Below are 26,729 nucleotides of genomic sequence, written 5' to 3'. Positions count from 1 at the left end.
TTGATGCATTGAGACTTAGCAAGGGTCCAACATAAATCAAAATTACAAAACATGAAAACCCTTATAACCAATTGAAACAAGACACTTTAAGACCTTTTAACAAAAGGTTGGTGATAAAAACCTATCGAAACCTTTAGGTGATAAAAACCTATAAAAAGCTTTATGGTTTTTATAACCCATGAGGTGTAGACTAGTTGGTTTGCATGGGGTTTAGTCCCCACCAGGTCATAGGTTCAAACCTCATGGGGAGGGGTTGAGGAGTGGAAGCCACTTTTGGGGAATTAAACTTCCCAAGGGGTGTCCAGGTTTGACCAAAGCCTTGCACAATCCTTGTGATAAGCATCCCATTATGGGTAGATTGGTCTTCTTCCAACTAGTAAGCAAACTAGCCCTGACCTTAGCTCCACCTAGTTACAAAAAGAAGAAGAAGTTTGTCATCAAAATTTTAACTATTTTTCTTTTTAAATTAATATTGTATATAAACTCTATTAAACTTGATTAATATTTATAATTTATTGATTAATATTTATAATTTAAGGTTTACTTGATCCATATTTGGGAAAACTCAATGGACAACATGCTAAACCAAATAAGTTAAATAAATATAGCAAATAAAGAAAAGGAAAAAAGAAAATTATAAACTTGAAACACAAACTTTGAAACAAATGATGTTGATTCTATTCAAAACCATTTTTTTTACCATGTTATGGGTAACTCGTTGGAGTAATCTCGGTGAGGCCTAAGATCAAACCTAACGACTGCCATTGGAAGACCAAGAGTATATCTAACGACCCGTAACCCAAATATACCAGGAATTTATGACTTAGCAGGAGTTGAGATTCCATGAGGGTGGGGAAGCTGACTCCTTGAGCCTTATCACAACGGGCTAAAGACGCCCCCTTGTGAAATTTGAAACTATGTAAAAGGAATAACATCCCATTGTGCTAACCACTTAATTCTCCCACAAAAAGACTTATTTAAAACCAAATTTAACAATAATAATAACAATATTCATAAAAATATACACACTATATTCATATTCTATTTTAACACAAAGCAAAAGATTACCAATAATCAAGCATCAAAGAGGACAAACAAAGATCAAATTATTATAATTATAACTTTCTCAAACAAATTCCATTTTCGAGTGTTCAACACTATGTTGGAAAGCTATTTACAAGCTATATAGAGCAAACTAGAGCTTGGTCCCTTTTTGACCATACATGACCTCAAAATATATTGAGACAAAACTAAATAAATACATGAAAGTTTGGTTTGAAATTCCCCAAATTTCCCTGGAATGATTTATAACTATACATAAATATCATAAATCAAGAAATCACTATGCCATCCAATATACTCAATCACCATGCCCATTAAAATTAAGGCCACTAAGCCACAAACCACTTTAAACTCTCACCCACCTATTTTTCCTCTCCACATAAAAGGGCGACACACTACAAACCAAAGTAGCGGCCACTAAACCATAAACCAATCTAACTGGTACACCTACAATGACGGTGAACGGTGAAAGATGATTTGGATACTCTTTAGATATCTGGTGGTTGCATGTAACGTCCTCTTGAAGTTTGTACAGGTCACAGGACAATCTCAAAGAGAAGTGGTCAGACTGAACAACACCAATTTCATCTCTTCATCTTCGGCTTCGTTGGAGGACTAAATTAAACCCAAATCAGCAACCCCGAATGCTTACAGGTTTCCTTTCACCTCCTCCGCCAAAAAACAGTCACCTAATAATCAATGGCGGCGAAGCTGACGGCCAACGCAATAGTGGCTCTGAATAACGGGGACGTCGATCTTCGTCCCCTCGTGCAGGTTTTGGACATCAGGCAGATCGCTACTACTCAGTCTGTGCAGGAGCGATACAGAATGGTGCTCTCCGATGGCTCCCACATGCAACAGGCCATGCTTGCCACGCAGCTCAATCCATGCGTCAAGTCCGGCCAGCTCCAGAAGGGCTCCGTGGTTCAATTGCTCGAGTACATCTGCAATTCCGTCCAGAATCGCAAGTGAGTTTTGCCCATTTGTTAGAACTTAGGGCTTAGGGTTTACATCAATCCTACAAAAAACCCTACTTTGAAATTAACCTGTAAAATCATTTGGGTATTCAGTCAACATATCAAAATCAATTGGGTTTTCAGTAAACCTATAATTAAAGGATGCCCAGTGTGAAACCATTGTTTCTCATCCGTCTTCCGTCAGCATATCATAACGTAATTTAAAATGTGAAGCCATTGTTTCCTACCGTTCTTTTTCTTGTGCTGGAAAAAGAGAGATTTTAAAATTTATTTATATAGAAACTCTCCCGTGGGAGATTGCCAAGCACATCCAGAATGATGGCACTGTATTATCATTTGTGCTGTCACCTGTTACAGTTCCATCCCGTGTCGCAGGACACTTTCGTTTTAGGCCCTGCGTCCGGTGTTGGATACCTGGACACTTAGGATATTCATCACTGAGTGTCAGACGTTCACGGGACATGTGCTGTGATTATCGTATGTGTCCTGTGCGTGTTCGACACTCAGTCCATTTGCGTCCGGACCTTGGCCAATGGCTAACATCCAGGGTGTTACCAATGCGGCAAGAAATTTTTGGGAATATACTGCCAACGGTCAGGAAAGAAACTTATCGGAAATATTGAAAAATATCATAAAATATCATCAAGCATAAACTTGGATCTGAAAACTTGGAAAAACTTATCAAGATCGCAGCCTGAAAATCTTGGTAAATATTGGAAATATTGTGAGAAATATTAGATATTTACAACCCTGGTTGGCATTGGTCGATTACCTTTAAAGTATCAATACTTGGTTCTTAATGCATCAATCCTACAGCTGGTCATGTTTGATGATGGTGATCCTCTTTAAGGGTCATTTGCCACACTGCAGATGCATCACTTGGACTAGATATATTGGAGGAGGGGTGGAGAGCACAGTGGCAGTTTCTGACAGGGAATATTAGTCCCAAGAGTAAATGAGTCTTTTCCCACACGTGCCTTTCCATCGATGAATGCTACCTTGAATCTTTTGTCTTCCATTGCCGAGATAGACACTAGATTCTTCTTTAGATCAGGTATATATAGTACTTCTTGAAGATGAACGATGTTACCTTGATTCAATTGAAGGGTAACATTCCCAAATCCCTTCATGGGATAGGTGGCATTGTCTCCAAGGATAATTTCCAAATTTGTATCCTTCTCTATCAGATTTGAAAGAGCTTCCTTGAACCCGGTGAAGTGCCTTGAGGCACCACTATCAATTCCCAAAGTATCCGGAGTAGAGGCAATAGAGAGGGTAGATATAAGATAAAATTCCTTTTGCTTAGAATTTACAACATTAGACTCATCATACCTAGAGTTTCTTGTTCTTTTAGAAGCTCGATCATTTCCAAGTTGAGTAGCGGAAGCATTCCTTTTCCCTTTGTTGTTGAACCTGCCATTCCTTTGATTGTTGTTGTTGCCCCTGGAATGATTGTGATCATCATCATGAGATGTGTCCCTTCTATTTGGACACTCCTTGGCATAGTGACCAAACTTGTTGCAAACGAAGCATCTTCCCTTCCTTCCATTTTTGAATCCTGGTCTTCCTTGACTTTGCTTCTTTGAACTTGCATTGCTCTTCCTCTTGGCATGAGCAGAGAATGCGATAGGATTATTCCTATTCGAAGGCATCTCCAATTCCATCATCTTTGTCTCTTCTTGAGAACATCTAGTCAACAATTCTTCAAAACTTGGAATTCTGTCGTTATTGAGAATAGTAGTGTTGAACACATGCCATTCGGGAGGCAAACCTCCAAGGGAAATGAGAGTGAGCTCCCTGTCAGCAATAGCTTCACTAATCGAAAGAAGATCATTTTTGATCTCGGTAATCCTCATGAAGTAGGTTTGAATATCCTCACCTTTTTCCTTCTTTATATCCTTCAGCGTGCTCTTGAGGAAAAGAATTTGATTTGCATTGCTAGATTTGAACATGCCAACCAACCTGTCATATGTCTCTTTTGATGTATTCAAATCGGAGATGTAAGCAATTAAGTGCTTATGAATAGAATCCCTGATGATCTTCTTGGCTTTGACTTCACCCTTCTTGTACTTTGTCTTAGTAGCAACCGATGCATTTGAAGGAGGTTCCATAATCTTTCCCTGCACATAATGCATGACATCTTGCTCTTCTAAAGTCAAATGAAGAGACATCTTCCATGCATGATAATTAGACTTATCATGAAGCTTATCATCAAACTTGAAGAAGGATGTGGAGGCCATTGAGACTTGTTTTTGATCAGTTATTGGCAATTGCTCCTCTTAGTGATTGCTCTTCACTCTTGCTTGGGATTTGTCTTCACCTCAGCTCTGATTCCATGTTAATTTTAGGATAACGATAGTATGTTCTATGCTTAGAGCAATTTTACTTCAATTTTCTTTATTAGCCCAATATCATATCCAGTATAGCAATCACATCAACACGATAGTAAAATGCAGATAGAACATAAACAATAGCAATAGTAGACAAGCCAACACAAAGGACATAAGATATGGCACCAGCCAGGAACAAACCCCAATGTGGGGAAACCCTTGATCAATTCTTTTTATAATTCTTCAAAAGTTCATCAGAGAGATTACAATTTACAATATTCACTTGCCCAAACTGATCAGCCAAAACAACAGAAACAGAAAGCCCTAACCAGAAAGTCAATGCTTGTCAACAGCGCTGAAATTGACCTCCAAAACAGCTCGGTCAGCCTTGGTCAACTCGGCCTCTAACAACAAGATAATGCAGCCCAAAACAGTCAGAAAATTACCAGTCAAATTTGGTCAACAAAAGTCAACATAGCAACCTGAATTAGGGCAGTCTACGCTGGTCAACGCAGGTGCCAAACTGATTTGGTTTTTGTGCCAGAACAGCGGTCTGCCCAAACAGAAGTCTCCCTCACAAAACTGAAGTCAAACAAGGTCAACGCTTGTCAAAATCAGCCTTCTGAAATTTCGGTCAAATCTGGTCAACGCAGCAGCTAGAATAGACAGTCTTCCTTTCACACGTGTGGAGAGAGAGGGGCCCAGAAATCCGTACCCAATCAAGATGAGAGAGAGAAAGATGAAAAAGATGAGATGCGAAAATGAGGAGGAGGCACCTTGTATTTATATGCAACATTGAAGGCTGGAGGAGGCTAATTTGATGGCGGGCCAACCTTGACAATTTGTCCATAATCAAAATAAATTCATAATTTCATTTGTACATGTCAGAATGGGATGATCTTTAGATCAATCCTACACCTCTCGAAAAGAGGAATCCAAGAAAAATATCAGCTGCCTCATAAGAGCTGTCCAAAGTGATGTTTGGCCCTAGTTGCCAAATTTAAAAGAGAGAGAGAGAGAGGGGGTAGTCAGGGAAAAGGCATTCTCGGGCAGCACACAGTACAAGACAGTGGTCCCTAAAGTTTTGGACACTTATATGAACTTGTCAGTACAGGTCTGTACAATCATATGGACAGACCATATATGCTATCATATAGGTCGTACAACAATTTTCAACTGTTTCTGGGTTTTTAATAGGCTGTACAAACTCAATTAGTGTTCTTTGGTATTTGTGCATGATATTTTTCTTGGGCAGCATGTAGAGGTTTTCTTGTCCGTGTTTTCGATAGAATGAAAAACTGATTTGAAGGAGTAATTACCTATGTGTGTATGAAATTATCTTTTATTACCTTGTGTGTAAGAAATTAATTTTTATGCTTTCCTTATATTTTCCAGCCATTTGTGTGATTGATTCACGCTCAGTTTTTTTTTTCACAGCATGCAAAACCATGTAACAACCATGAAATAGTGTATAAATGATAATATCAACAAAGCATTAAAGGCTATCAAAGAGGTAAGCAAGGGATAGGTCAACTTTAAGTTTTTAGTGGCTGAAAATGCACAAAACAACACCATTAATCCTAGACATAAACTCTAAATTTGATGGTGGGACATGCAATAAAGGACAGATTTTGCTTTTCAAACATTATTAAATGTAATTCCTTGCTAAAGGACAATAACATATAGGTACAAAAATGCTATTAAATGCAAATTTAGACTAAACCCTAACCCTAGCTGTCATGAAATAAGAAAAGAGAGAAATTTAAAGTGACTAACACACTAGACTAGTGCCTCTATTCAATTGGGTAATGGAGTCAATTAGGTTGAAATCAAAGTAGGAGGACCTTCGATGAAGAAGGGTGGAAGACATATTGCTTCCCTTGGAAACCCTAGCAACTTCTTTCATAGGATATTTAAGGTCAAAGGATGCATGAAAACAAGTTCTTTTAATGGATTTTTGAATGACAAATTTTGCATAAACATATACAGACATGAGTTTATGAAAGACGTTGCAAGTTTTAAACTTACACCATTCAAGAAATATTCACTTCATCAATCCACAAGAGAGTCTCTCCATGCAATAAATATTCTCCCCAAGGCACTCTACTTAGCCATTGCATCCAAGATAAAGAGGAAAAATCCTGTTGCGCACTCTCTCGAGAGAAGAGAAGTGAGTGAGTGTGATGATGATCCAATGGAAACATGGAAAGTGACTTCCCTCTATGTACATGAGGGAAAGCAAGTTTTTTCCTTAATTTACAATGAAAAGCCCTAAAAGGTTTGCTTAGAGCGCTTAACAAGTCTAATAGGTCAGACGCTGACCTAAAGTTAGCTTTACAAATATATGTCTAATAGGTTAGGTGATGACCGAAAGTTAGCTTTACAAATAGTAGATAAATCATAATAAAATGTCATAAAACCTCCACATGTGTTGGGGGAAAAGTTCTCCAACATGAAGTCATCATCCATAAATGGGCATCTCCATCAATCAATAAAGTGGGTCTAAGATTTTCCTAACTCCAAGGGACATCATCAAAATGCATGGGTGTATCTCCAATTAACACCTCCTCAAACAAGACATCAACATCAAGAAGGATTGCATCCTCCTCCTAGGGCATAAATAGGGGATGTGGCAGCTCTAGGGTACAACATTAGCCCCAAAAAGGAGTGTGCCAACCCTCCTAAATCATGTCAAATGATCTCCATCCTCATATGGGCTCTGGAGTGTTGGAAAATGCAGTATGGGAGCTGTTACTTCAGATTTTCCTTGTGAACTTTATTTATCTTCTTTGTGCTTTTTTCATTAGATCTTTTCATCAAACAAATATCAAAAGTAGTACAATAAAGACAATGGAAACAAAAATTAGGCTCCAAGCCAGGGCAAAACCCCTCCAAGGGGAATGTAGCATAAAAACTATGCTGAAGCACAAAAACTGATAGCTTGAAGACTTAATATGTTAAAATACACACAGATATTTAATAATAATAATTTATTAATATATAAAATTGTATAAGATGATATAAGATGATTTGAATGTTACAATGAGGCCCTGCTTTTATACCTCAACAGGTGACCTTCCGTGAATGGGCATGTCTTTTAGACATGCCTTTTCACTTAACTTAATGACTATTTAACCTAACTAATATTTGATTATTTAATATTTATATTTATTTTTATGAATTATATTCATAACATAGCCCCTTCCTTCAGAAGCTTTGTCCTCAAAGCTATATTGCTGGCAATTGTCTTTGCGGTGGTTGTCGTCTTGGCATATGTGAGGCGGAAGGTCTTTGGTGGCTCAGCGTCTATAATTCGCTAATAACTCTATTTTGAGTCCAAGGTGGTTGTTGTTGTTGTTTTTTTTTTTTTTTTTTTTTAATTTTATTATTATTATTATTATTATTTTTAATAATAATATTTTTTTTTAAATAATAATTTAATTAAAATAACTTAATTAATTAAATTATAATTATAATATATTAGTTATAAATATAACTTTATATAATAGTTATAAATATAACACTATGTATATATATTATAAGGTTATAGTTTATATATACTATGCAGTTATATAAACTTTGTACATATATATATATATCTATATTTTAAAACCTTGTTAACAAACCGATCGATGTATGACCAACAGTGGCGACATATTAGTGGGGAGTTTTTATGGAGTTTCCAAATAATAAACAATTTTTTCTCAAGGTTGACAGAGACCATTAAACGCTGAGACGCACATTTGATCACATCGTACACAGCTACCATCCACACTCGTGGCTCTTGCTGCATGCCGAAAACCAGTGTCATGGCTATCCCCCCATTTCCGTCTTGTACCTGTTGTTGAAATTGAGGCAGTTGTTGACCATATGTATGACTTTGTGGTTGCATTGAAGGCCTGCCCACGTGAAGTTGAAGTGCTCGATCTTGGACCAGTCATCTGTGGGGCCATCTGTGCAGGTCTCCACGCAGAACCATGCATTTGAACTCTGGGCCCATTCATTGCTCCCACCATGGGAAGGGTGCCCAAAGGATTCCATCTAGAAGTTACAGGACTTCCATGCAGAAAAGAGTTTCCAAACGAAGAAGAACCCCGTATTTGTCCGTTTGGTTGACTGCTGACTGAGTGGTGCTGTGGCAGGACGCGTCAGGGTTTATTTGGCAGACGAAACAGGCAGCAGAACGATACAACGTGTAGGTGAACTGGCTAGCGGGGATAGACAGTGTTGGGGTCGAAGGAGGATGGGTTATGCATGCCTCCATCTTTTTATACCAAGCAACATCTGCATTGTCTTCTTGGCAAAAGATGGGAACCTTGAAGATTTTTCGTTTTTGTATACAGTGAATGTGATTGGTAGGCTTTTTCCATATAGCAATATCACCTGCTTCGGCAATCTTCTTCCAGCATAGCCGCTTAGCAAGATCCTCAATTGCGTCTTGCTCTTGCTTTAAGCTTTCAACAATCCTTTGCCAACCCTTATGATGTTTTTTCCCGTAACCACCGGGTCTCAACACTCTGTCCACTTCAATCAAGTATAAGTCATCATATTGTGTCCATGGAATCGGACATCAAGAACAGTGAGCCATGTGAAAAGCCCTGGCAGGATAAGGAAGTCTACGTATGCCCATTATTCCAATTATAGCTGGCACTCCACGCTCCAAGGCAAACTACACTTGTGCTTCATGTATATCTATTGGTGCAAAAGACATAGTCAAAATATTGTAATTGGCTAGGTAAGTGCCCTAGCTTGCAACCTGGATAGAGTCAATTGCACCCAACAATAGAACTTGAGTAACTCATTTCCCTCTTATACATGTCAATATAGGGTTCTCTTCACTCTCCATGGGTACTGGCTCCACAATATCAGGTACCGAGCGCGAATCAGTATCCTCCCTGGTTGGCTTACTTTGGGTAGAGCTTGAATTTAAACCCATCTCGCTCTCAACTTTAGCTTGCATCTCCTTAATGGCATTCACCTCTTCTTCTAATTCAGTTATTCGTTTTTTCATTTCTTCTATCATTGTTGTAGCATTGTTTTGATGTTGCTGGGAGTCATTATCTTGTTCCTCATAGAGCTCATGGTCCATTGATTCACCTTCAACATATTCCTTCGAAAAATATCCACCATAAACAACATGATCATCATCCTGATCTATATCAGCTTCATCGGACTTCTCAACATTATGATCATCTCCTGCTTCATCTTGTTTCGCTTCACCATTGCTATCATCTTCCTTATTATTGATTTCCCTTCGACATGCTTTAACTTCTGCATATGATTTCTCTAAACGCTGAAATACTTCTTGAATTCTAAACTGTTCAACGTAATCAAGATGTGAACGTAATGGCACATTGTGCGGCGAACAACGTTCAAAGACTCGCATGATTATATTGTGTGCCATGGCTCTGATACCACTGTAGCATAAAAACTATGTTGAAGCACAAAACTAATAGCTTGAAGACTTAATATGTTAAAATACACACAGGTATTTAATAATAATAATTTATTAATATATAAAATTGTACAAGATGATATAAGATGATTTGAATGTTACAATGAGGCCCTGCTTTTATACCTCAACAATTGACCTTCGGTGAATGGGCATGTCTTTTAGACATGCCTTTTAAGTTTTCACTTAATTTAATGACTATTTAACCTAACTAATATTTGATTATTTAATATTTATATTTATTTTATTTATTTTTATGAATTATATTCATAACAGGGAAAACTTGAAAAATCTCTTCTCTTCTTATAGAATCTGCTTCAAATGAAACAATCAAGCCCCAAACCCTAGTTTAAGTCCTTCCTCTAAGTACTAAGTCAACCCTTCAATAATCTCTTCCAATAACAAGGGTCAATCCTTCATCAACCAACTTCTAGCTACACCTTCAACCCCCATCTTCGATCTTGCAACTTTGCCTTCTTGGACGCTGCAAAAACCCTAGATTTCACACGTGTGAGAGAGATAGAGCCCAAAAACAGATTTTCCTCCTTCTTGTATTCGCCTTGCCTTCTAGACCTTCGCTCTTCCTTTCTTGCCTCTTCCGGCTTTAGATCAAACTTGTTCTTGAGGGATCGAACTTGTGAGTGAGTGAGTGCCAAATGAGGTCGAATTTGCTTCTATTTATAGCCTTTCCAAGGGGTTGAATTCCCTCCTTTAGGCTGACTTGTAGCTGCCAGGGCCGACTTGTACTTTGGAGGTTTCCAGGACCTTCTAGACTCAAAATAAATTCTTTTACAAGTTACATCTTGCCCGGAAGGGTCTTATGAACATGATGATGACTCTCTTAACTCATTACAATAAATTCTATGACCTAACAAACCTTAGAAGCATGAAAAGCATGCTTTTACCTAGAAGACCATCAATAAGAAGCATGAACCCCATGCTTTAAAATAATAACTTTTCTTTCTTCTTTTTTTTGTTACATAAGAGAGATATTGAAATGAGTACAACAACAATTATGAAGACCAAAAATAGTTACATTTCCAACATGGAGCAAGGCAATACCCATCAAGTAGGTGCAAGGTCAACTTGGGGGCATCTTGGGTCCTTTTGTCTCGAATCTCATCATCAATCAAGCTAATGTCTTGTTTTCTTGGCTTAGTGTTTCAACATTTAGGGGTTCAAAAGAGGCCATACAACATGCAGGAGCTCCTCAAGGCCCAATGCTCATCTTTGGAAGGGCAACGCTAGTGCTGCAAGGTTTCAAGTGTTCTCACATCTAGGCTAGACATCCTCCTCAATATGCTGGATAGGTAACAAGCCATTCCCTAAAGGAGATGTATGAAATCACTTGAGATATACCTTCAAGATCAAGTTATCAAGATCAAGTGAGATTAACATCTTTAGGAACATAATTGTTAAAGTATCATAGTGGACCATATTCAACACTAGGGGCACAAAAATGCTTCACATAAATCTTGCTTTCAAATATCATTCTAGTTGATGATTTGTAGGCAAGTTACCACACTTGTATTAGGGATGATCACTCACTTATCCCTATTAGGAGCTTCCAACCCTTAAGGGGAGGGACATTTCTTAGGTAGGCCCATCAATCCATATATGCATATGATAAAGTGGTCATGGAATGGGAAAGGCTTCAAGGAAGATGGCCATAGCCATGGTACTTGCTCAAGGGGTCTTAATATCTTGAGTATAATGATGATAAGAGGGGGCAATCGTGGAGGCATGAGATACCCCTTTCCTCGGCCTACTTTTTCCACTCCTTTGGTGTGCCTTTTACCTAAATGATTTTCTTTTCTTTGTTGCATAGCTTGGGTACACCCCTTAAAGATGTAGCAGTTCATCACTTGTCGAGTTTGGGACCTTAATAAGTTCCTTTATTTAGATAGAGCATTAAATACTTATCAATTAGATGATGGATAATAAGGGGTCTAGCCCATGCTAGGCTTCTATCCACGTGCTTATTACATGTACCAACTATATTTTGCATTTTTTATTTTCTTTTGTTTGTGGCTTTATATGCTTTTATCTTTCTTTTAGCTGCGTCAACCTCTAAGGGCAAAGTTTTTGGACCTTGACTTAGCAAATATGATATGAGTTGCCAATCCCAATGATCAATGACAATAGAAGAAGAAGCATGCTCAACAGTGGATGGTGGAGTGAAAGAAGATGGTGGGCTAATTCCACCTCTAGGTTCCTGGTCCTCAATATTCAGGGCAACAAGAGAGAGCTCCAAATCAGGAGTTTTTGGATCCACATCCCATTCTTTAGAAGGACCACTTCTATATTCTGGACTCCTACGAGATGAAAGGCGAAGGTTGGAGTGCACATAAACAAGATCCTCTACTTTCTGTGAACCCAATTTGTTGCACTTCAGAGAATGAATAAAACCATAGGTGCTCCAATTCCTTTATGTTGATGAAGAGCTTGCCACTTGTGAAAGAATGCGAGTGGCAAGGTTTTGCAAATGTACAACATTTGCTCCATGACAAATCCACCACCTGACTGGACTCATGGTGCTTCTCTCCTCCAAAGCTAATATATTTGAATAAGTATCTAATCTTGCAATAAAACTGGCAAATTTTTCCTTCAGCTCCTTGTGTAAATGAGTTGGAAGCATTCTCATAAGGGCTTTTTTCACCCCAGTATCCATCTCTCTATCCTTATGGGGTGCCTTCCTCTTCCCATTGCTTTGAGCAATAAGCTTTTCATCATAAAATCTCAGGTTCAGGGCATGTGCTAAAGCATGCAATGTAGTGTTGAAATTGTTCCACTTATCAACAATGATTTTCTTGACTAAATCAACGAAATGAGTATCAACAAATAAAAGGCCCCTGTCCTCCTCCATGTGAAAAATGCGCCTTCACTCTTTGGGTAGGAGCCCTTATATGAATTATTGCAAAGGTTACATCGCCATTCCCATGAGCCACCACCTCCACATCTTGAAAGCTTTTAAACATGCCTCCAAAGAAGATAATACTCAACCCTCTTGTTGGGCTTGGGGGCTGAACTTGCGCCTTGGTTGGAAGCCATTGCTACAATTTTTTTTTTTGTTTGTTCTTAAAACAAACCTGTAAAGAATTTTTTTTAACATTTTTTAAAGCATAAACCCTTAGAAAATACAAGTAGTGGGAAAAAAAACTATGAAAATGAATGCTTCTTACTGAAATTTGTTTTTTGTAGCTGAAGCTACCCCAAAATGCCCCAAAACAGCAGAGAAAGATGTTGAAGCTATGTCAAAAACCAAGAATGCTGTAGCTAGAAATCCCCAGCCCCGAATCTGCTTGTGAAATCTCTCTTGCTTGTGGTTGAAATCTCCTTTGCTCACTGTTGAAACTGCCCTAGCTGAAACCACTGCTCTCTTCTTTTCTCCTTGCTAAAATCTCCCCTTTCCAAGTAAGATGACTTGCTCAATTCATCTGATGAGGGAATGAGGTGAAATTATTTTTATAACTTGAGAGAAACCTTTAGAAACTTCCAGGAATCTATTTTGCAAGAAACGCTGGTCCTAAGAGTGTTTCTGGGCTGAAACGAAACATAAATGTGGAAACACGTTTTCTAGGCTTGAAACGAAATGGAAACGTGGAAACACGTTTGGTACGGCCTGAAACGCGACGCGTTTCATTTGGGGGAATCGTGGCCCAGTAAGGCCTGAAACGCGTTTCCAGGTCGTACAACCACGTTTCAACGATAAAGTGACCTTTTTTTTCAATTTTTTTTTAGATTTTTCGTTTTTATTTTTTTATTTTCGCTCCTTGCCAATTCAAGAGTGATAGAGGGAGCTATTGAAGATTGGAAACACAATTTTTTGAGTGGGGCAACCTAATGTTCAAGCTTATGCCCCTAGTGTTGATATGCAGTTCATGGTAATGTTAAATTCTTAAAGTAAAAGGGACATTTTCCTTTATTTCTCATTAAATGAAAGATAAAGGAGAATGTCACTTTTACTTAAATTTTTAACATTACCATGAAATGAATTAGGATGTTTGAGAGTGGTTTCGCCCTCATTGGATTTCATATGGAGAAAGTAAATTTTAGATCTCACTCAAAATCCAACAAATTTATCTGTTTTTTCAGGATTTCAGGAGTGGGGGGATTGCAATGATTCCATTGGAACTAGGAACTTGTACTAGGGTTATGGAACTTGTATTTAATCAAGAGAACCAAGCCCTCTATGCCGGGGAGACTCCCAATAATCAAGAGCACCTTGGGTACTAGGGTATGGAACTTGTATTTAATCAAGAGCACTAAGGTCGTTCAACTATGCAAGAGGAGACTCCCAATCAAGCATGAGACAAGAAATTAGAAATTCTCGTGGCTGATTTTGGATATTGCTATTTTCATTATGTGATCATTCATGCATAAATGTGATGTAAATTTAGAGGCTTATAGTTTATGCATTGACGTAAATTTAGAGGCTTATAGTTTATGCATTGACATTGGACAGTTTAATCATAATGTAATAAATTAGAATGTATCATGTATGCTTTATGATTGCACATATTTCTTAAATGTCCTAATATATATATATATATACATGTACCCATTTCAGAAACTCGTACTCATTTCCCCGTATCGTGCAACTTAGCTAGGAATTAATTTCATCACAAAATATTATAGTAAAAAGGTGAAAAAAAGAGAAAAAACCGAAAAAAGACAATTTTAAGTAGAAACACGCCATATGGTGGGCCATACGGCCTTGAAAGTTGAAACGTGTTTCTGGCCGTATGGGTGCATTCCATTCCGGAAACACACCCATATGACTGGAAACACGTTTCAACTTTCAAGGCTTTCTAGGACATGTTTCTGCGTTTCCAGGCTGAAAAGAGCCATACCCCAACGTTTCCTGCGACATAGATACTAACACTAGGGCATAGGAATTTGATCGTAATGTAATAAATTAGAATGTATCATGTATGCTTTATGATTGCACATATTTCTTAAATGTCCTAATATATATATATATGTACCCGTTTCAGAAACTCGTACTCATTTCCCCATATCGTGCAACTTAGCTAGGAATTAATTTCATCACAAAATATTATAGTAAAAAGGTGAAAAAAAAGAGAAAAAACCGAAAAAAGACAATTTTAAGTAGAAACACGCCATATGGTGGGCCATACGGCCTTGAAAGTTGAAACGTGTTTCTGGCCGTATGGGTGCATTCCCTTCCGGAAACACACCCATACGACTGGAAACACGTTTCAACTTTCAAGGCTTTCTGGGACATGTTTCTGCGTTTCCAGGCTGAAAAGAGCCATACCCCAACGTTTCCTGCAACATAGATACTAACACTAGGGCATAGGAATTTGGGTGCCTAATGTGGGACAATAAAACCCCTTGTAAGGGAACACTGGGTTTTATTGCCCGATGTTGGCCACCCGAATTCCTGTGCCCCAGTGTTAGTTGACTTAAGTTATATCTATTAATTGAAGTTCAATGCTTCTGGTAATTACAAACATGACATATAGGTCACCATACACACCTACTAATCTATGTATAATTCCAATGGTAAACTTTTTTATACATTAAACTTCTCAGTAGATATAAATTTGAGAATGAAACACAAATAAACTGTAACTGAATAAGACACGGAGATTCTATTTGTTTGCTGAGTCTAGTTGATTGTTTTGATGCTGAATTGAAGGCATGGATCCTCTTCAAATGCCCAATGCGTCATCCACTGGCATGGCCAAGTCTCTAAGAGTACTCATCTTGAATTCTGACATGTTAGTAATGATTTTAAAGCTATTACTGTTCTGGTAGTCTCAGTTTTCCCAACTGAACTGGCATATAATCTAAAACATGAGATATGTTGCTCTCAGAGATATTTTGGCACTGGTGTTGGTTGTCAACTCTCTCCCTGTTCATTCTTTCCATGATTTCCAAAGCATTTGGAACTACATAGTTTAGAACTTGATGCCTATTTCTGCTGCTGGCTGAAAGGCTCTGGATGGTAATCTCAGTCCCTTCCAAGAATCTATTCAGCCAGACTCTATTTTCAAAGGGTTTGGCATCAGCAGGCAACAACCACTTACTAGGATGGCTGTGGAATCTACATCGAGTAGGATCTGGTTTGCCCTTTCTCTCTCGAACACTTGTGGAAGAAAGAATGGATGGATGCATAGAACTGAGTCCTACTAACTGGCTTAAAGGCTTGATCTGTTTGGGAGTTTACATGATGAATGGAGGTCACGTTCCATTTGCTGCGGATCTGATGTGCAATCTTACTCATGAACTTCATGCAAGGGACACCTTTAATTGTTTTTCAATCAACATATCATAACACAATACCCACTGTGAAACCATTGGTTTTTTAACCCTTAATGTCAATATCAACATACCACCCTTTTTTAAGATCAAGATATCTTAACACAATACCCAATACAAAACTGTTGTAGTTTACCTTTCTTCAAGATCAACCTATCTTAAAATGCCCACCATGAAACCATTGTTTTCTGTCCTCTGCCCTTACATTCATTTTATACAAAAAATTGGGATCCATAGAGCAGCCCAAAAAGGAAACTGTCATTTAGCCCAGGGCTAAAGAGTTCCATTATCGTAAAAAATGGCATTGACAAAAAATCAGAAAGGGTCTAGAATACAACTTCATGGCAATGTCAACGAAAATTGGCAAACTGTGGCAATCTTTAAAAAATACAAATAACTTTTTTTTTTCAAAATTTTAAACTAAACCAACAACAATATCAAATAAACACATTGGCACATAAATATGGAAAAAACGCTGATATATATGATGTAGTGGATACCAAATAAAAAATGATATATCAACGTTGATATTGGATATTGAACTTTGATAGCTGTCCAATCAAGGACTCAAAAGTGGATAGCCAATAGAAAATGCCATCAAATATATAAATATATCTCATAATCACGAGTCAAAACCATGGTGTACCCCTTGGCGTTTGTATAGGCTGGTTAAGAGGAGAGGAGTCGAAGTAGGTGTATAGTCAATAGTCAATTAATTGGAAAAAATTGTCTTCTTATCTATGTTCATAAGCCTTTGTGATTCCCAAGACATACATTGGAAGTATCCAAGCCATGCCATGAATACGAATGCAAAGCAGTTGTAATCTAAACCCTAGATCCACGAGGATGAATATATACGTATATATGCTATTGTTTGGATGTCTTCCTATTGAATATTAGTGTTGCAAAAGGTGAATGTAGTGGTTAGTTAAAGTGTGGAAGACAATAATTGAAGTTATGTCTCTAGGATTTTCTTTGACACAGAGGGTGTTCTACAATATATTCATGTTTCAGTATTTGCTAATTCAATAACATATATCCTACTCTTTAGTCAAAATTTAAATCCTCATTGCACCAAATGCCGCACAGACATACAAAAGAAATGTTACATTTTGCTAGTCATCTTGCTTCACAACATAAACTGTTATTTCATAGGTCCTCCTTGTAGGAGAATCAGGTATGGCGGCTATTTAAACAATTCTCCTTATCCTTAATAATTGATTGTGAATTTATATTAGCTTCTTATTGTTCTTTATTAGATTCTTTTCATCAAACAATTATCAAGAGCATAAATCATGAAGATCATAGAAGACAATGGACACAAAATGTAGGCTCCAAGCCAAGGAAAAACCTCCTCAAGGGCAAAACCCAGAAAGAATCTCTTCTTCTAGAATCAGATCAAATGAGAAATCTAAGACCCAACTTTAAGACCAAGACCTCCCTCCAAGCACCAAGTCAATCCTCCAACAAGTCCTTATGCAAGTCAAAGTCCTTGAAGTCAATAAAAGTCAAACCTCCAAAATTCTGCCCCAGTCAAACTTTTCGGCCCTCTACCTCAGGTCTGATTTTCGAACCTACAATTTTCAGGCAACCAGCAGCTGCAAAAACCCTAGTTTCGCACATGTGAGAGAGAGAGTAAGCACAAAAACAAGTTCTCTTCTTTGATTTTTCATCTCCTTTTACCTTCGCTCCTCTTGCCTCTTCTTTCTTGCTTCAGATCAAACTTGGAGTATGTCCAGATGAGTCGAGTTCTCTTCCTTTAAACTTTTTACTGGTAGAGCCGACTTGGTCTTGTAGGTCATTTTGACTTTCTAGATTCAAAAATAATTTCTTTTTCTTGTTACAAATTGCCCAAATGGATCTTATACATATGACAAATACTCTTCTGACTCAATAAACCCTAGGAGCATGAAGACCATGCTTGACCTAGAGACAAATCAATTTGAGCATGAAATCCATGCTTAAAATAATAATTCAATTTCTCTTTTTGCAAATATATACAATGTCATAAGTACAAATGAAATTATGAAGACCGAATCTAGTTACATTCTCCAACACTCTTTGTTAGCCTGCCTCAACTATATGATTTGACTCCCATTTACTACTAAATGAATGTTGAGAAACTACATACCTAGTTTGTTCATGACTTGATTAGATTCTAGTGATAAACAATGTAGTTCATAAACATTATTTTACCTGTTCATTCTACTGACTCCACCTGCACTAGCTGTTTGATGTTTGAAAGACTTCATGACTTAAAATACACATATTGACCAACATCAGGAAGAATGGTTGTTGAAGAAAATTAAATGATAACTCTTAACAAAGATAAGATACGCAAATGGTTTGTAAACTCAATAGTGTGGCCCTTTCTTCACAGCCCTAACATGCAGGGTGGCTGCTATAAGGTAATTGCTTCTCTGTTTGTACATATTTATTTTTTGTATAATATTTGCAGTATTAAGGGAATCACCAACATTGTGTAGGTTTTCCACAGTTGCTTACAAAGTCATTTTGATTATAAGGTCCTTGATAATCACATAGAAGATTACAACTAGTCTTGGGTGCAAGGTAGAATGGCCCACTACCTCCCTAAACTTCCCATTAAACCAAAAATGACCCTTTCCCATACTACCCAAATCTAGTGCTACAGGATTGTCATCTTCCGGGGCATCAAATACAATCAACAGATTGACAAAGAAACAAATTCATGACTTAGAAAGGATACTGGATGATAAAATCAATATGAACAAGCAGGGCGAGTCTTGTAATGCAAATTCATGACTTAGAAAGGATACTGGATGATAAAATCAATATGAACAAGCAGGGCAAGCCTTGTAATGCAATCATGCACATTTTTAAAATTATTTTACAATGACTTTGATCCCTGTTCCAATTTTTTCTTTTGATGGAAATGGAAACAATGGTTTTGACCTCCTAAGATTAGTTTAGTTGTTGATGATGGTAAACACCTTTTCTTTAATTCCCCAACAGCTGCAAAGATAAATGACTTGAAAAAACCAAAGTTGGCACTTAAAAGGCTTAAAATTGGCTTGTTGGTTTTTTCCCATTACTATACATCGAAAAAAATTTAGATGTTGCTGATTTTTCAGTGTTTTTTTCATCTAGCAAGTATATATCAAAAGCCAGCTAACCACAATAAATACAGTCATAAAGATTAAGGAACAATGACAGATCTGATGCCCATATGCGGGTCATGATCATCAGTTTTTAGGTTTCATCCATTAACTGGTTGTGCATCAACAGGTGGGGGGTCCCATCCATTATGATTATGTTGCTTTAAATGCTTCTCCATCAAAATAGCTAGATCAAGCTGGGAAATTCATGATTCTTAGGTTGAGGAGTGGGAGGGCAGCTGTGGTGCTCTCAGCTTTGACATTCATTTTGTTCCTTCATCGGGTGGCTTGTTGCCAGATTTGTGGGAGCATGCTAAACCTGGAGGGGAATACATCTCTTGGGGGGTGGGGGTTGGTGCAGACTTGATTTGTAGTGCATGGAGCCCACACTCCAGACCTTGAGAAACCTCCAAAGATGTGCCAACTCGAGGACCACCTTTCTAAGTTGCCCCTGAATTTTTAAGTGGAGGTTGGCACATATTAGAGCCCCATCATAGAAGCTAATTTGCAGAAATGAGCATTCTTAAGGTTACATTCATCTCTGTTTTCCCATTTTTAATGTTTCTTTCTGCACAATGCATTTTCCAAGGTAGCACACTGGGCACTTGCCCTCATTCTGAGGATGCTACCCATGTTAAATCGTATTCCATAGAAGCTCAAAGCTTTTTCATGTCACTTACAAGAATAGAACTAGGGTGGGGAATATAACATTCCATTATACAATCACTCAGCTAAACCCAACTGGCTCTTTTTCCATATAAAATATAAAAGCTCTATTCTAGTGAGACTTCATGTTCCCTGAAATTCAATGCCCCAAGGGAGTTTATCACCAGTAGACCAGACTTCTAGATTATGGATGCGGAGATGAGCTAACAACATAGGGTTGAGGCCTGTTACCAGATTGTCTTAGCAAAAGGGTAAAACCAAAACAGGTGTTATTAATATTTATTTTTTCCTCCTTACGACATAAATGGCATTTGGGTTGGGAAACTGCAAGATACTTCAGGCAATAACCAAGAGGAAGGCCACACAGAATCATAAAGTAGGCAAAAACGAGTCTATTCTAGTGAGACTCCATGTTCCCTGAAATTCAATGCCCCAAGGGAGTTTATCACCAGTAGACCAGACTTCTAGATTATGGATGCGGAGATGAGCTAACAACATAGGGTTGAGGCCTGTTACCAGGTTGTCTTAGCAAAAGGGTAAAACCAAAACAGATGTTATTAATATTTATAAAGTAGGCAAAAATGAGTCTATTCTAGTGAGACTCCTTGTTCCCTGAAATTCAATGCCCCAATGGAGTTTATCACCAGTAGACCAGACTTCTAGATTATGGATGCGAAGATGAGCTAACAACATAGGGTTGAGGCCTGTTACCAGGTTGTCTTAGCAAAAGGGTAAAACCAAAACAGGTGTTATTAATATTTATAAAGTAGGCAAAAATGAGTCTATTCTAGTGAGACTCCATGTTCCCTGAAATTCAATGCCCCAAGAGTTTATCACCACTAGACCAGACTTCTAGAATCTAGATTATGGATGTGGAGATGAGCTAACAACATAGGGTTGAGACCTGTTACCAGGTTGTCTTAGCAAAAGGGTAAAACCAAAACAGGTGTTGTTATTATTTATGGTTTCCTCCTTCCGACATAAAGGGCATTTGGGTTGGGAAACTGCAAGATACTTCAGGCACTAACCAAGAGGAAGGCCGCACAGAATCATAAAGCAGGCAAAAATGACTTTTTTCAGCTCAATATGAGCATACCATACTGCTTTAGCCGAAGCAACCAAGCTGACTGTACAGAGGGGCATCCTCTAGAGCTTATTTAACTTCACATTTAGAACTGGCCTTGAGCTCAACCAACAATACCAATCAGCTGAATTGTATCTCTTAAACCCTTTGAAACTGTCCCACCTCAAATCTCACCACCAAGCAGATGGTGCAAGCTTCCCAGCTTATGAAAGAGATAATCTCTGAACATTTATTTAACCCTTTCTAGAACTGGCTTGTGAACTGCCATGGATATTCCAATGGACAGTTTGCCACACGAGCTCTGTGAAAATCCAACCGAAAAGGGTTAATTTCTTTAAATTCTTTTAGATTCCAGTTTTGTCATAACTGTTTTGCTGTTTTTGCATGGAATATATAATATGCAGAAAATAGAGAACAGTAATACACAATCACACACCAACCACAATGAACACGAAGATATGCATTGGGAAACCCTTTCTGGAGAAAACCCAGTTGTGAGTTGAGACTGCTCTGTTCTCTTTTGTCTGGAATGGAAATGATGCAAGTAGAAAGGAGAAGGCACTCACTATGGAGTTGCCTGAGACTTGTGGCCTGTGGGCTGCTACAGAACACAAACCCCCTTTTTTGTGCAGCTTGCTCTTTCTCTATCCATTCTCAACTACTCTGCTGTACTACAGAACAAGATGCACTCGAATAGAATGGAACCCTTTTTCTTCTTAGTGGTTTGGTTATAACTTATAACACAATCTGATAGCCCACTAGGGGTTAGCTTTGACCCATTCAACCCTCGACATGACTTACAACTCGACCCTTCTAGAGTTTTATTCATAGCTTCCATGTGGTTAGCCCCTTTTCCATGAGTAACAGGGTTGACGTGGTATCTTCTCAAATCATGGTGGACAAAACAGGAAGTTCAACTCCTGGGTGGCATAACTTTTGCATATGGATTCCATTTGACGTCTTTCTTGCACCATTGGAAAGGACTTTGAATGTAGAACAATGTCAGGGGGGTCTGGTGCAAGCAGGAATTTTGGACCCCAAAAACTTGTTTAATGCCTCGAACCATCTCCGCAAGGTTAACCTCAATTCACCAAACTAGGACTCATCAGTAAAAATGGCTCTGTAAGTCAATTCATCCAATTTTTCCACTAAAAGTACCAAGATGGATGACAAATAATATATTGGTCTAATCCAGATCAAGAACTAGCTTATTTTTTAAGCTCAGTGAAATCTTTTCTTTCAGATTTGGCCAAGGCATCCACCTGTGCATTTTGTGATCAAAGAGATCCCCAACTATAACAATACCTTTCTTGGAAAGCTGCTTGGCTGAAAACCAAGCAGTTCCTACCAGTGCCTTGGAATTAAACAGCACCAGGGGAGACCACGAGATGCAAGGGTCATTAAATGAAAGGCCTGTTCAACGGGAATTCCTCTCGGTAAAGAAGTGCTTGATGGTCTCCTGGGCTTTCCAAATGCTTTCAGCAAGGGACCTTGACCTTGGTTAGGGCTAACAAGAACGTTTGCAAGTTGACATTCCTTCAGCTCCCTCTACACAGTGGGGTTCTAATCAACATATCTGAACCAAATTCCCATTGTGAAACCTTTTTTTCTTACCCCTCTTAAATCAACATAGGTTAAAACTATTCAACATGAAAGTTTCATACTTCTCTTTACAATGGACATATTATAGATAGCAGCCACTGTGGCACTTCTGTACTTAACCTTCTCTGAAACAGGAATGCACAGATTTTCTGTTTTAACATATCTTAATATATAGTATCCTATGTGAAGCTATTGTTGCACATCTCTTTCTTCAGTCATTATATCATACTTATCTAACAGGGCCTTGGTTCATTGGTGAGCTTGATGGGGCATTAAGGCGTCCACTAGGGTTCCATACTCATTGTGGTCCACCCAACCTGAAGGTGCAAGACTCAAGCGATTTGGCACATAAGACCTGGCACCTAAGCTGAAGAAATTAAAGAGCATATTATACATGATAGCCATTGTGATGGTTTTGTTTTTATCCTTCTTGAAACAAGAATGCCCAAGTGTTTTATTCAGAGGGTTATTGTTTGTTAGGCTTCAGACCAATTATATGTTGGGGTTTAAAAACTTGGTTATTATCGACCTAATCCATAAAGTTCTAGTTATTCTGTCTTTTGTTACTGTGTTGTTTTGTATGAGGGATGTGGCTGACTGCTAAAAGAGGGTTTCTATTTGTTTGTTGCAGGATTATCATAGTTTTGAACATGGAAGTTGTGATACCTAAGTGTGACATCATTGGTGAACCAAAACAACTCATAGATGCAAATGCCAGTGCTCAGCAGCAGCAGCAGCAGCAGCAGAGGGCTGCAGTGCCAATGCAGTCTGCTCCTCAGGCTCAACCTCCACCACAAGCCCAAGCAGTGCAGTCTTATGGAAGTTCTCTCAACACAGGGCCTAGATCACCACAAGCCCAACCAGTGCAGTCTTATGGGAGTTCTCTCAACACAGGACCCAGAACACCACAAGCCCAACCAGGGCAGTCGTATGGAAGTTCTTTCAATCCAGGACCAAGAATGGTGCCAAATATAAACGTGGAGGCTCAACCAGTAAATGGAGTGTATCAAAGGAATGAGCCCAGTGCTGCAGTACCTGTGCCCTCACATATGTCTGGAGCTGGAACTGGCTCATATACAAGGCCTGCACAGCCACTTCATCAAATGCAAATCCCAGCAGTTGGGGGAGTAGGTGGAGCAATTGATAGAGGAATGAATGATGCCTCCAATCCATATGGTCGTCCAACTGTTGCCCCTTCCTATCAACCACCTCCCATGTATTCTAGCAGAGGACCGATTGCTAGAAATGAGGCTCCTGCAAGAATTATTCCTATTGCAGCATTGAATCCTTATCAGGGCCGATGGACAATAAAGGCTAGAGTCACTTCTAAAGGAGAACTTCGTCGCTATAACAATGCAAAAGGAGATGGAAAAGTCTTTAGTTTTGATCTGCTAGACTATGATGGTGGGGAAATACGAGTAACATGTTTTAATGTTGTTGCTGATCAGTTTTATGATCGGATAGAAAGTGGGAAAGTTTATATAATCTCAAAGGGAAGTTTAAAACCCGCACAAAAAAATTTCAATCATCTAAAGAATGACTGGGAAATTTTCTTGGAGTCTACTTCAACAATAGAACCATGTTTGGAGGACGACAACTCAATACCAAAGCAGCATTTCAATTTTATACCAATAAGTGAAGTTGAGAACATGGAGAACAATTCTATGGCAGATGTCATTGGTGTTGTAATCTTAATCAATCCATCGAGTATAATAATGAGAAAAAATGGCACGGAGACTCAGAAAAGGTCTCTTCAACTGAAGGACATGTCAGGTTGCAGTGTGGAGCTCACTATGTGGGGTGCCTTCTGCAATAAGGAGGGTCAGCAGATTCAAGAGCTATGTGATTCTGGATCCTTCCCCATCCTGGCTGTGAAAGCTGGACGGATTAGTGATTTTAGTGGGAAATCTGTGGGTACAATTTCCACAACCCAACTTGTTATAAACCCAGACCTTCCAGAGGCTCATCGATTGAGAGACTGGTTTGAGAGAGAGGGGAAGAGCACTGCTTCTCAGTCTATTACTAGAGAATTGACATCCGGGGGAAGAGTGGAAATGCGTAAGATGGTTTCTCAAATTAAGGATGAAGGACTTGGTAGATCTGAGAAGCCTGACTGGATTTCAGTAAAAGCGACTGTATCTTTTATAAAGACAGACAACTTTTGCTACACTGCTTGCCCTTTGTTCATTGGAGAAAGGCAGTGCCACAAGAAAGTTAGCAATTATGGGGATGGAACCTGGTATTGTGAAAGATGTGATCGGAATGTTCCTGAGTGTGATTATAGATACCTGCTTCAAGCCCAAGTGCAAGACCACACTGGGTTGACTTGGGTCACTGCTTTCCAGGAAGCAGGAGAGGAAATTATGGGTGTCACAGCAAAGCAGCTCTACACGGTGAAGCATGTAGAACAAGATGATGTCACGTTTGCAGAGATTATACGAAAAGTTATTTTCAATCAGTATTTATTCAAACTGAAAGTGAAAGAAGAGACATACAGTGATGAACAGCGGGTAAAGTGCACAGTTGTTAAAGCAGAAAGATTAGATTATTCATCTGAAAGTAGGATTTTATTGGATCTGATTAGCAAACTGTCCAGTGGAGAGTTTAGTAATATGACGGCATCAACACCAAATCTTGGAATGAATGCTGGATCATATAGTGCAGGATATGGTGGAAGTGGTTTGGGCAGCAATTACGTCTCTAATGGGCCAGGTGCAAATCAAACTAGTGAAAATATTGCTGGTGGTGGGGGATATTTTGGCAACTCAGGTAGTTATGGAGGACCACAAAATGAGAGTTCAAATATTTATTCATCTGGAGCTTCATGTCAGAGATGTGGTCAAGTTGGTCACTGGGCAAAAAATTGTCCAGGTTTAGATCGTGTTCCAGCTGCCTATGGTACTGGTGGTGCTGGAGGTGGCTATGGCATGAGGAGTGGCGGTTATTGAACAGACAATTAATGTTCACAATAACCAAAGCAAACATTTGTTTGCTGGAGATCTTCTTTATATTCAAACTTTTGATTTTGAATTTATAATGGAAAATTGAGGCATCAAAGGAAGGTTGTTTCACCTTCAATCTATTAACTTTATTTTTGTGCAGTGAAATTCAAATCCATATGAGTGGCCATTGAAGAGGGTTGATAGAACCTCTCTTTCTCTCTGTATGTTTATAAATAATTTTTGTTAGAGATATTTATAATATCTATCTGTAAAAGCTCCTTTTTCAGATTAAGTTATATTTGAATTTCCTGTGGCACCCCTTGGTGCAGATAAGTTGATAATAATATGCCCAGGCACAAGATCCTAATATTAATTGGCTTGTTTTGACTACAGTTGCTCAACAAGTTTGGAGAGTATGAAGATGGACCTTCAGATGTGCATATTTAAACCACTGTCTTTCCAGATCATGTCTGTCTGTTCAACTATCTGTAGATAAATATTATACTTCTCTTCTACCAATAGTTATTTTTATGAAGTTTCTTTTGCCATAGTGTTTCTGAATGGTAATCAATGGCAACTTTCAAATAACACGGTGCCACAGATTAGCAACAATATTGACCCGAATATCGAACTTTTTGGTTCACGACTTTGGATTGAGCCAATCAAAATCGGTGTGTGAACAACCTAACAATTTCTGCTTTCAGCCTTTGGTATCAAGACATTGGAAGATAACAAAGATCGATTGAGTCAAAAGGATGATCCACGAGCAAGATGGAAGATGTGAAGTGACCTTTGTTTTTTTTTAAGAACTTTGGTAAAGGATGCCCTCCGTTTAATGTAAGGTGCAGAATCACAAGTTTATGCTAAGCTGCGTCTTCTGAGGAGTTATATCTACTAAGCCAGGGCACAGTCAGAGGGGTTTTCCCTCGTTGCCTCGGTGAATGAAGAAAGCAAATCTCCTCCATGCACCTAATTCTGTAGTGTTTGTGCCTTTGTATAATGAAGAATCCATGCACCTAATTCTGTACTGTTTGTCTTTGTATAACGAAGAATCCATGCCTTGTTATTTGCCAAAAAAGGTCACTAATAACCAGTGAAGCACAGCCCTTATAAGGTCACTCGACTCGCAGTTGTTGACGAGTTATGGGAATATGCTAGCATCGGTTTCTCGGCATTGTTTTTTCAGTGA

At 38.5% G+C, this 26,729-nt stretch overlaps 1 protein-coding gene across 2 annotated transcripts; it reads left to right on the top strand.

Moving 5' to 3' along the window:
- The first annotated feature begins 1,467 nt into the window (after positions 1–1,467).
- Positions 1,468–26,376, top strand: LOC149199201 (replication protein A 70 kDa DNA-binding subunit A-like). 2 transcript variants are annotated; one of them, XR_016253757.1, is made up of 3 exons: positions 1,468–2,030; positions 23,230–25,660; positions 25,934–26,376. XR_016253757.1 is itself a non-coding variant. In XM_089402340.1 (2 exons), the coding sequence occupies exons 1-2, from the start codon at positions 1,762–1,764 to the stop codon at positions 25,544–25,546; spliced, it is 2,586 nt and encodes an 861-aa protein (XP_089258466.1). In that variant the 5' UTR covers positions 1,468–1,761; the 3' UTR covers positions 25,547–25,689. The 2 variants fall into 2 exon arrangements, 1 of the variants encoding a protein (XP_089258466.1); XM_089402340.1 differs by lacking the exon at positions 25,934–26,376 and having other exon boundaries at positions 23,230–25,689.
- Positions 26,377–26,729: the final 353 nt, after the last annotated feature.

This window comes from Pinus tabuliformis, chromosome 2_1 (assembly GCF_031772625.1).
Source record: "Pinus tabuliformis cultivar Carrire ecotype Pingquan chromosome 2_1, CPIR1, whole genome shotgun sequence".
Classification (NCBI taxonomy): Eukaryota; Viridiplantae; Streptophyta; class Pinopsida; order Pinales; family Pinaceae; genus Pinus; species Pinus tabuliformis.
Note: the sequence above shows the minus strand (reverse complement) of the source record. Positions and strands in the feature narration are given on the sequence as shown.